This window comes from Macaca mulatta, chromosome 9, assembly GCF_049350105.2.
Source record: "Macaca mulatta isolate MMU2019108-1 chromosome 9, T2T-MMU8v2.0, whole genome shotgun sequence".
NCBI lineage: Eukaryota > Metazoa > Chordata > Mammalia > Primates > Cercopithecidae > Macaca > Macaca mulatta.
Genome location: NC_133414.1, coordinates 115,725,099 through 115,736,137, shown reverse-complemented (window position 1 = coordinate 115,736,137; position 11,039 = coordinate 115,725,099). Strand labels below are relative to the sequence as shown.

Below are 11,039 nucleotides of genomic sequence, written 5' to 3'. Positions count from 1 at the left end.
ATCTCATAGATTTATAGAATCATTTGGTCTAGTGGATCTCAAACTTTTTTAAAAAGCAGTGGAATCCTTTTGTCCAACAGAACCCAAAGCTCTAGCCAAAGTCTAGGAGGTGGGCAGAGCACCTGTCCCCTCCTCCTCTCTCTGGCCTTCTCTGCAGCCTCCAAGACACCTCTGTGGAACCCCAGTGTTCCAAGGAACCCAGCTGGAGAACCACAGATCTTGTTCCAAGGAGCAATTTCGATTGCATGGTTTTCCTTTCAGCCTGATACAGGGACCTGGGTTCAAGGCTCCCTCTTCTAGTTGGAGAGCTGGTTTGAGGGGTTGGCTTTGCTTTTTTTGGCGGGGGAGAGTGGTGTTTTAAAATTAGGTATTCCTTTTTAACCTAAAGACAAAAGCCCTTCTCATTTGTGTAAATGCCTTTCCACATCTGTGAGGTAACTGGGGCGTGTATAATTATGTCTAAATAATAGATGAGGAGGCTGAAGCACAGAGAAGCTGAGAACTGCCCAGAGATAGTGAGTGACCAAGTCAAGCCTTGATTCAGTTGGTCTCGTGCATCTGAAATAAAGGCATTATCCCCAATACTGCAAGGCCCCAGCTCCTCCCTCCACATACACCCCACCCTGAGCCCCCCACTCTCTCCAAGGCCCCCAGTACAATCTCTTGAGCCCAACAGATGCTAGGGGCAAACATAAGATTGCCTATTTTGTAAGTTAAAAACAGTCCAATACTGGCGATTACATGTGGTTCAACTTTATATATATTCATTGTGGTAGAAAACTAGAGTGCACAGGAACAACTGAACCAGACAAAGCCCTTGGGAGCCTCCGGGGAACTATAAGGCAGGCAGACCCACCTTCCCCACTGAATCCGGCATCCTGGGCACTGCCCCTCTTCTGTGTACCAGGACTGCGGGGGCCCTGGTGGCCTATCTGTGCCCAACATGCACAGCTGATCCTTGATGCCTTGAACTCTCGTAAGCTCGACTCTGGAAGGCACAGGAGGGCCACTGTCCCCGCTCTTGTCAGGCATCCAGACTTAATAAGGAGATCAGATGGACTCACATCTAGAGAAGCTGGAAGGTAATGTAGCCCAAGCTCCTGGGTTCAAATCCCAGCTCCACCAACTGCCAGCTGTGTGACCCTGGGCAGGTTATCAGACCTCTCTGAGCCTCTGTTCCTTATCTACAAAATGGGCACAATAATACCTTCCTTTATATACAAAGAGGATATATGCTGTATCTTTAAAGAGCAGGACAATACATGACTCAGAGCTGCTTATACCACTTAGGTCTCCATGTGCCGATGGTCAGGAGGAGGAAGGGTCATTTTGAATGAGGGAGGTCTGGGAAAGCTTCCTGGCGGAGGGGAGGGTTTGGTGTGGGGCAGTGATATAGCTGGCAGAATTTGGGGTAAGCAGAAAGGAAGTGCCAGAAGAGCCTCTGAAGCAGAAGGAAGAGCAGGATTTTTCTTAATCAAAAAGAAATGAAAATCATCAAAGAGGAAGAAATCATGATCGGCAGCCTCAGCCGTTTCCCCCAGCCCAAGAGCTGGCTCCGGCTCCTTAAACTAATATTTGCCTCTTGGCCCCTGGCAGCCGCAGCTGAGGGTAAATATTGGTTTAGCCTGGGAAGCAGAAGGCCCAGATGGCAGTGTGGTCCTCAGCTGGGGATCAATCATGCTCAGCGCCTCCAAGCTGAGGCACGCCCTGGATAGAGGACCTGACCCAAGCCCCTATCTGCCGGGGGCCTGGAGAACCCACCCAGCAGCACGTGGCCCTTGGAAGCCCACCCTAGGAGTCTCCACACAGCTCTCTCCTCAGTAGGCAGGCGTAGGTCTTTTACCAAGACCTGGGAACCTGTGCATGGCAAGGGATGGAATAGAATGCATAAGCCCTCGGGAGCTCCCACCTCATCCCCTCCTAGAACCCTCCCGGACCCAGCCCCACCATTTAGAGGTGTTGATAGCCTTCTCCCTCTGACCTTACTCCCAGATCACACTGAGAGATCTGGGTTCCAGGCCTGGTGGGGCTGATGAGCAGCTGGGAGAGTTTGGGCAGGCCCCTCCCCATCTCTGGGTCTCGTACTTCTCCACTGTCAAGCAGCCAGTCCCTCTTACTGAACAACTTGACAGCACAAAAGCTGCTGGAAGCTTTCAGCTCTCGTGGCTCTCTCCCCTGTGATGCATACACATACCCACACCTGTGCACACCCCTCACCTCCACAAGTCACCCACTACCTCTCCACCTCATTCCTTCCCCTCCTGGATCTGCTCCCCTACTGACCGCCAATTCCCCACCTCTGTGCCTGTGGACACCCCTCCGTCTGACCTAAATTGTTCCTCAACCAATCCATTTTTTTCACCTCACTCCGTTCCTGACTTAAAACTTGTCTCCTACAGGAAGTCCTCCTGGATTGCTCTCCAGCTGCACTCCCCTCCCACATATACACACAGTTTTACTCTTCAGCTCACACTTGATTGCAGAATTGAACTTGGACCACCTTGCATCAGTTATATGATGTGTCCCCCAGGGAAAACATTATTCCAGGAGAGGGGCTGGGTTTTCAATTCTTCTGTCTCCCACCTGCCCCCACATAGTACCTAGGCTGTGGTGGGCACTGAGGGATGCTCTGGAGCTCCCTCGTAAGTGGGCTCTTGGCCCACCAGCCTCCCGATGGGACTCACAGATGCTCTTCCTGAATCGACATTTCTGAGAGGAGCAAGGAGATCTTGAGACACTGGGATAGGAGCTTCTTTCTCCATGTATTAATCACCCAATAAAATCTGTGTTTATTTAGTTGCTGGCAGGTCCCTTCTCCCTGGAGGAAGGAAGCTGTTATTCTTGACGATACCAGCCTGGGCTTGAGCCAGGGCGCCCCAAAGAAAGAGGTGATCTGCGGAACTCCAGCATAACAGGGAGGAGGGCCTGCTGGGGCTGTGGCATGGGCACCATAACAGGGAGGAGGGCCTGCTGGGGCCATGGCATGTGCACCACTGTAGGCTTGGATTCTGGTCAGGGCAGGGAGGACCGTCCATTGAGGAGAGACACCAGCCCCTGCCTCCACTCTGTCCAGGGACACAACCCATCCACCCATGGCCTGACCTGCTTACCTACCATGTGCCAGCTACCCTGGGAAGCCTCTGGTCTAAGGAACAAACACAGAGCAGGTAAGGTTGGGAGGGCTTTGACCACAGGCTTCAGACAAAGGGGACAGGGGCAGGCCTGGCAGAAAATCCCTGAAGATCAGACATTGGTTTGGGGGACAATCACCCCAGGAAAGACTGGCCCAGCTTCAGAGCCACCAAGACAGACAGCGACTTTCTTCAGAGGAGAGACAGCAGTGGGGAGGACACCAAGACCAGGGAGAGCAAAAAGGGTGAGAGGATCTAGGTCGAGGGAGAGAGAAAATCCCAGAAAGATACAGGTGCAGTAAAGGGGCAAGCGATGGAGAGAGGGAGAGGTGGGAAGTGGGGCGGAGAGGAAAGAGGAGGCAGGGAAGGAAGCTGACCCTGAGGCTACCTGGGGTAGAGGGGAGTATCTCAGAAGACAGGCACTAAACGAAGGTGGAGAGATCACGCCCACCTCAGCAGATCTCTGGATGAATCTCTGTGTCTCCCTCTCTATCTTTACCAAAAAAAAAAAAAAAAAAAAAAAAAATTCAGGAGGAATAAAATGAAGGGATATCTTTATCTGCCAATTGAATTTAGGGGCCATAATCAGTGTTTGAAAATACCCAGGGATTATGGTGATTTACGGCTGGGACGGAATCAGCTGGGGCCTTAACCTTATCGGGTGTGCAGAGAGGCAGAGAGGAGCCTGTCGGGAACTCCAAATGCAACTGAAAACACTGCATGCAAGCCCATTTATAGTCACAGGGGGATGGGGCTGGACCAGGTCAGGCCACCTGGGCTGTGGCCCAGGGTGGGCCCTTCAGATTATTCTCCAAGCCCTCCTCAGCCCCTGAGGGTGGGAAGCCCCATGCCGTCTGGCGTGTTCCTCTTCATTCCCATGTGCCAGGACCCTCCTGGAACTTGCAGGCCCAGCCCAAGTCTTCTCTTCCAAGAAGGCCTCCTGGCCTCCATCCTCCCCCACTGACCTCAGTCTCCTCTGACTTCCTGCCTCCTTTTATGTTTAAACCAGCTGGAGGGTAATGGGAAAGGTGTTGCTTTTGGCATCAGAACGCCCAGTTCAAGTCAGGGTTCTGCCACATCCCTACATGGGCAAGCCAGGTCTTGAGTGGGCCTCAGTTATCTCCCTGCCAAATGGGGGTAAAACCCCTCCCTGTGGGCCTGCTTCAGAGGGGTTAAATGAGATAACTGGATAGAAACCATCTCGGCAGATGGAAGGCATCCCATGACCACAGCAGTTAGCGATTTACTGGCTCTCTTGGGTTGTGCCCTGAGTGCCTGCATCGTCTGGAGTGTTTGCTTCATCTCCCTAACTTCCCAGTGAGCCTGGGCTATCTGTGGGCAGGGCTGGGTCGCCCTTGGCCCCCACCCACCTGCCGTTTTCTTCATCTAACAAGGCATCCGCCCTCTCATTCGTCCCCCGCTACTACTCTCCCCCACCCACCCTGCAAATATTCCTCCACATCCTCTGCAGGTCAGGCAGAAGCCTCCACCCGGAGAGCAGCCCGACTGAGTGAGAGGTGGATTCTTCCCCATCTTGCAGGGAAGTGGACACACGGACAGACCAAGGCTCTGCCGATGCTCAGTACTGAGAGAAGCGCCAGCACCACTTGGTGGCACACAGAGATGGAGAGGAGAATTCCGCCCAGAAAGGCTTCAGGGAGGAGGGGGCTTTGGGGCTGGCCTTGAAGCCAGAGTGGGGACTGTGAGGAAGGGCACATTTTCTTAGGGAAAAGCAAGAATGTCACCCCACTACCTTCACCCGCCCACCCCTCAACAAGACTGTGGCTTTCTTGGGAGCAGAGACTTCGCCTTCCACTATGTGGCTGAGCCCTGGGCTAAGTCAGAGCCTTCACAACCATTACCCGGGTGGGAAGCCTGAGGCTCAGGCAGAAGTGGTCAGGTTAGAGCTCAAACTCAAGCGCTGGGACTCCAGTGCCTTGAAGTATGGGGCACTGAGGATACCAAAGCTGCACCACGGCATTCACTCGAGCCTTGAGTGGGGAACTGCTCTCCCCAGGATGGGTGGGGACGAATGACAGTCACGGACCCCTTACTGTGCATCAGCTGCTTCTCAAAGAACCCTGAGAAAGCATTTAGCCCCACATTACAGATGAAGAAACCGAGGCCCCACACCTAGTACAGCGCGAGGCTAGGATCTGCCGGTCTCTGTAGCTCAGGGGCATGAACACTGCTCTTTCTGCCCCGGCTGCAGGCACACCCGTTTCACAGAGAAAATGCAAAGCACCTGGGCTCCCTTCTTCAGTTGCTGAGACCCAGAACTGCCCAGTTCCAGGCTCTGAACGTGTCATTGTGAATGCAGAAACACTTCTGTTGAGGTGAAAAACAGAAAGTCCCCAAACTACTAGCTAATAAAAACCGCTTCCTGATGTTTGGAACTCAACAAACAGGCTTCTGACTCATTTCTTTGTTTTTACTATCACTGACTTTTTGCTCAAATAAAGGTGTTGTGGAAAAGAAGAGCTTCACTGTGGCTAGGCTCTGAAGTCATAAAGGAAAAAAAAAAAAACGTTTTTCAACCACCTTCATGGCCTCTTTCTCTGCAGGGAGCGGCGGGTAGAGATGGCAGAAGGAAAGAGTGTTGCTTGAGCATATACTTGGTACCCGAGACTGTGCTGGGCACTTTACTCACAGCCTCCTTGATGGAACTTAATCTTCCCACCAACCCATTTCACAGATGAGGAAGCTGAGGCTTGCGCAGCCTCTGCCTGGAAGCAAAGCCGGTTTGCTGATGGCCTGATTTGTACCCAGAGTCTGCATGTGCGCACGTGCACTTGAGTGCCTGTGCACAACGAGAGCCAGGTGGGAAGGAGCCTGGTCTGGGAGTCAGGTGACCTGAGTTCTAGTCCTACCTTAACCACCAACTCGCTGTGTGACCCTAGGAAGTCGGAGATTCTCCTGTCCTCTTCTAGCCCCGGTACTTGTGCCATTGCAGGGAAGCCTGGCCCCTGAGCATGCCAGGCTGCTTCCCGAGGCTCCTCCTCCTTGCTCTCTCGCTCTCCTGAAACAGCCTAACTTACGCTGGGGGCCAGGGAGCAGCCAAGAGTCTTAGCTCCCCCAGTGCCTTCTGTCCCTGGATCCTACCCTTTTATCCAACATCCCTGCAAAAGGCACTAGGGTGGGCTTGGAACCCAGTCTTCTGGAAGGCTGCAGAGCCCAGGGCCTGACAGCTGGCTTTAGAGCTGGAGACTCAGGGCTGGCTCTACCCCTCAAGCGCCATGGCTCCTGGGACCATGATGCAACCTCCCTGGACTTGAGTTTCTGCCCAATAACGGGGTCTCCCTCCCAGGGTTGCTATGAAAACAGGCAAGAATGAAGTGCCTTGCACATAGTAAGTGTTCTATGAACTGTGGTTGTGATGATTAATTTAATTTCTTCTGGGGGTGGTGGTCTTTGAGGTCGCTGTTTATGATTGTGAAGGTTGCACACTGCCCAAGGCACCACCTGAGAGGCTGCAGAGAGCAGAAATCACACCCAGGTTCCACTGAAAAGCAATGGGCCTGGAGGAAAGGAGCTCTCTGCAGTTCATGCCAAGGCTCCCAGGGCTGCCCCTGTTCCCCTCGGCACCAGTCAGAGAAGGGTCCCTACGCCTGATGGGATTGCACAGCGCCAGGCTGCAGTGCCCAGAGGTTGAGGGGTGTCCCCTGCACCAAGGGGCCGGAGGGGCAGGCACTCACCAAGCAGCTGGACGCCCCGCGTGAGGCCGTAGACGTCCACCAGGGCCCAGAGCGGGTCAGCCGTGCGGACCCCGCTGAAGAACAGCATGACAGCCGAGTCGTTGATGCGGTGGAAGACACGACCCTTCTTGTCCACCCAGAAAGCGATGATGTTGCCCTCGTTGGCAAACTCCTCAGGCAGCGCCTTGGCCCAGAAGCCGCTCTGGGACACCAGGTCGGGGCAGGCGTACTTGGGCAGCGAGTCAGGGTGGATGCGGGATGGGTCCTTGCTGGTGAAGCCCAGCCGCAGGGCCCCGCTCCAACAGCACTGCTTCTTGGTGATCTGGGTGGCAGGGGGTGGCCTCAGCCCACCCTCTCCCACTTGGTCAATCGGACCAAGGGTAGCCCCCCTCGGGTGGACTCCCTGGAGCATCCCACAGCAGCCTGCCCACCATTCCAGCACGGTTCCCTCCCAGGAGCCCTCCCTGCTGGGAAGACAGCAAGGGGTTCCCGCGGCCACTGCCCTCCCGGTTCCTTCCTTGTCACACAGGGAGGTTGAGAAAGGCATAAGGAAGAGGGAAGAGGGTCACCAGAGAGAAAAGGCGGGGGCAGGGTATGGTGGTGGGGGTGGCAGCAGGCAGAGTCCAGAGGCCCAGGGAACGCCGTGAGGGAAGCAGGAAGCACGGGGCGGGGGCGGGGACGGGGGCAGGCCCACCTTCAGCCTGACTTGCTCGTAGATGAGGACCGGGCGGTTGCTGAAGGTGATGGCGTTGCAGAAGCTGGCCTGCCTCTTGACAGCCTTGTGGCTGAGGTCCATGAGGATCTGGGAGCCCTTGGTGTGCGGGTGGAAGAGCAGCGGCGTGGCTGGGAGCCCCCCACCAGGCAGCACCGCTGGGCAGTGCTTCTGCTTGTGGTGGCATCGGTGAGAAGTGACGGGGAAGGGGCCCCCGATGGAGTCTGCAAAGGAACAGGCCACAGTGTCAGAGAACTTGACGGGTCCACGAGCCAGACCAGAGTCCCCTAGGTAAGGGAGGAGGCTGGGCATGACCAGAAGTCACCCGGAGCTCAGTTCTTCCACCACTGTTGCCACCCCTTGCCACCATCCTTCTGCCACCATCTCTCACCATCTCCCACTCCACCATCTGCCACCATGCTCTACTGGTTCACTACCCACCACTTCTCCCCTCAGCCTTCCCCATCACCTTCCACCCCCACCCTCTCCCACCTCCTCTCCCCACTAGTATTTAACACCCTCTGCCTTTCACCTCCTACCATGGTAGCACATCGCCTTTACTACTGCCCTCCACCACCACTCACTGGCACTCCACCATCCTTGGTTTATTTATTTTATTCAATAAATATTTATGACATATCTGCTGAAAACCAAGCTCTGTCCTGAGCACTGGAGACACAGACATGAAACATACATGGATCCTGTCCTCGGGGCTGTCACTAACTGGCTCTGTGACCTTGGGGAAGACAACACTTCCCTCTCTGGCACAATGGGTGGCCTCTACTCTGTGGCTCCAAGACAAGTCTCAGCAGCACAGGCAGCATTAATTAATACACAGCCTCAAGGGCTGGGGATTCTGGTGGGGCCCCCAAGATCCACGCCCTGTCCTTCAGGAGGTGGAGCCCGCCCATCCTGTCACCGTGGGGAAAGAGAACAATGAAGAATGGAGGAGAAGTGGGTGGAGCCGTAGAAAGCCACAAAACGTGACAGAGGCCTTCTGGGATGTTTCAAATTTTGGTCCTCCAAGGCAGGAATTTAATGATGCAAAGAGCTCGGCATTGGGCCTGTCCAGACCCTTCCACTCCCTAGAGGAGGAGGAGCGGCTTCCAGGAAGGAGATGGAAGACAGGGAGAGAAGGGAGAGGGAGAGGCCCAGCCCTCAGTCCGGGCTGTGTTGGCTTTGGTCTGCATCCCTCTGTACCACTTTGCATTTCCAATCCCCCTCTTCTCCAGAGGCCCCAGACAACAGTCTCCAAAGCCCCAGACCAGCCGGACACCCTGTGCATGAGCCCCCGGGCCTCTCTAGAGCAGCTTCCTGCCTGCCAGGCTCACTAGGAAGGGGTGGTACGAGGAGGAGTTCACCTTGTCCTCACCAAGGAGACAAGACGGGAACGGCTGAACAGTGCAAGGGCTTTGGACGCCGTCAGGCTATGAAGGCTGGAAATGCTCAGAAGAGACCCAGATAGTCTGGAAAGGCTGCCTGGAAGAAGCTGAATGGCCTCTGGATAGTGCAGAGGAGGGGAGGCCATTTCAGGGAAGGGGACGCTGGGAAGAAGGGCAGAGAGTGGCACTGGCTACAGGTGCCTTGCCTGGAAAAGATGCCCACTGGGCTCCGGCCAGCCTCAGACACAGCTTGACTTTTGTTTCATAAAATATGTGCTGGTGAAAGGCAACATCACACATTATTGAGGTTTGCATCCAGAGGTAGAAATGGAAGCATAAGAGAAAAATCACCCCTGCTGTGTGGGTAGCTAACACATTGTGGTGCATCTGCACAATAGAATACTACTCAGCAGTAAAGAGCAATGAACTACCGATATGAATAACAACATAGGTGAATTTCAAAATAACTATGTGAGTGAAATTAGCCTGTTAAAAACAAAGCAATACACGATTCCTGAAGCAATTGCAGGGCTTCCATTCCCTTCAAAACCCTTCCTCTCCTTCCATTTTTTATCAAATTCTAGAAAGTGCAAATGAAGCTGTAGTGATCAAAAGCAGATAAGTGGCCCGGGTACGATGGCTCACACCTGTAATCTCAGCACTTTGGGAGGGCGAAGGGGGCAGATTACCTGAGGTCAAGAGTTCGAGACCAGCCTGCGCAATATGGTGAAACCCCATCTCTACTAAAAATATAAAAATTAGCCAGGCATGGTGGCAGGCACCTGTAGTTCAAGCTACTTGGGAGGCTGAGGCAGAAGAATCACTTGAACCCAGAAGGTGGAGGTTGCAGTGAGCCAAGATCGTTCCACTGCATTCCAGCCTGGGAAACAGAGCAAGACTCTGTCTCAAAAAAAAAAAAAAAAAAAAACCACACACACACACACAAAAAAAACGAAACAAAACAAAAAAACAAAAGCAGATGAGTGGACGCCTGCGATGGTCAGGGGAGACAGGCAGGATTACCAACAAGCACAAGGCGACATTTGGCAGTGTGGCTGTGTTCCTTATCTTTTTTTTTTTAATGGGTGGTTTTCAATGGTCTATGTGTTCCTTATCTTGATGTGGTAATGATTTCATAGGGGTACACTATGTCAAAACCCATCAAATTGGATGCTTTAAACATGTGCAGTTTAGTGTATGTCAGTTACACCTCCCTGAAGCAGTTTTTAAAACCCTGCTGAGCCCAGCTGCTGCTGAGAGCCTTTCCTCTGGGGTTCCCCCTCCCCAGCCTCCACTCAGAATCCATGGAGCAACTGCAGGGCCACCAATCTCTTCAAAATGCTTCCTCTCCTTCCCACCCATCCTACTCGAGGTCCTGGGGCCCTGGGTAAAGGCGCAGAAAACACTGACTCTGGGCAAATATAGTGGAGACACAAGGGGCCAGAGACCCAGCCCCTGGAAGACATTCCCCAAGGCTCCCTTCCAGAGAGGACCCCTGCCAATCCCAGTGTTGGGTAAGGGGTTGAGGGTGGGGCTGGGGCAGCACAGGCCCAGCACCCTGGCTGGCAGCAGAACAGACAGAGGAGGTGGGGCCAGGAGGACTCTGGGCCAGGGGTACCATGTGCACCCAGGCATGTGGGCTCCAAAAACACACTCATGGGCACACACATACACCTGTGAGCACGCAAAAGTAATCCCAACCCTAGGCCATTCATCCTCTCCCGTATCCCTGAGACCAAGAACCACATACGTACACATGTACTGTGACACACACACGCAGTCATGTACACATGGATGTGCAGAACAATACATACAAAACACACACCTATCACACATGGGTCATATGCATCAAATAATAGTGGCAGCCATTTGCCAAACTCTGAACTAGTTTTACACACACTGGTTTCACCCTTATGGCAAACTTATAACTATTAAACTTATTATCAACCAATTTACAGATGACAAATATGTGCCTCAGGGAGATTAAGTGGCTTGCCCAGGGTCACAGAACCAGTAAGAAACGGACCTAGAAGCCAAACCCAGCAATCTGACTGCAGAATCTTTGTTATTGGCCATTAAGCATTAAGAGGCCAGACACAGTGGCTCACACCTATAATCC

The 11,039-nt window shown here is 53.6% G+C and overlaps 1 protein-coding gene across 8 annotated transcripts in view; it reads right to left on the bottom strand.

Moving 5' to 3' along the window:
- The window catches only part of NEURL1 (neuralized E3 ubiquitin protein ligase 1), a 99,831-nt gene that overhangs the window by 13,969 nt on the left and 74,823 nt on the right, over positions 1 to 11,039 (bottom strand). For all 8 annotated transcript variants that reach the window (XR_013398384.1, XR_013398385.1, XM_077947467.1 and 5 more), the window contains 2 exons: positions 7,521 to 7,762; positions 6,827 to 7,148 (listed from right to left, as the gene is read on the bottom strand). Coding sequence is in view for 6 of the 8 variants with exons in the window: in XM_077947467.1 (XP_077803593.1) it covers positions 6,827 to 7,148; positions 7,521 to 7,762 (564 nt within the window). In the remaining 2 variants the exon portion in view is untranslated. The remainder of the gene's footprint in view (positions 1 to 6,826; positions 7,149 to 7,520; positions 7,763 to 11,039) is intronic.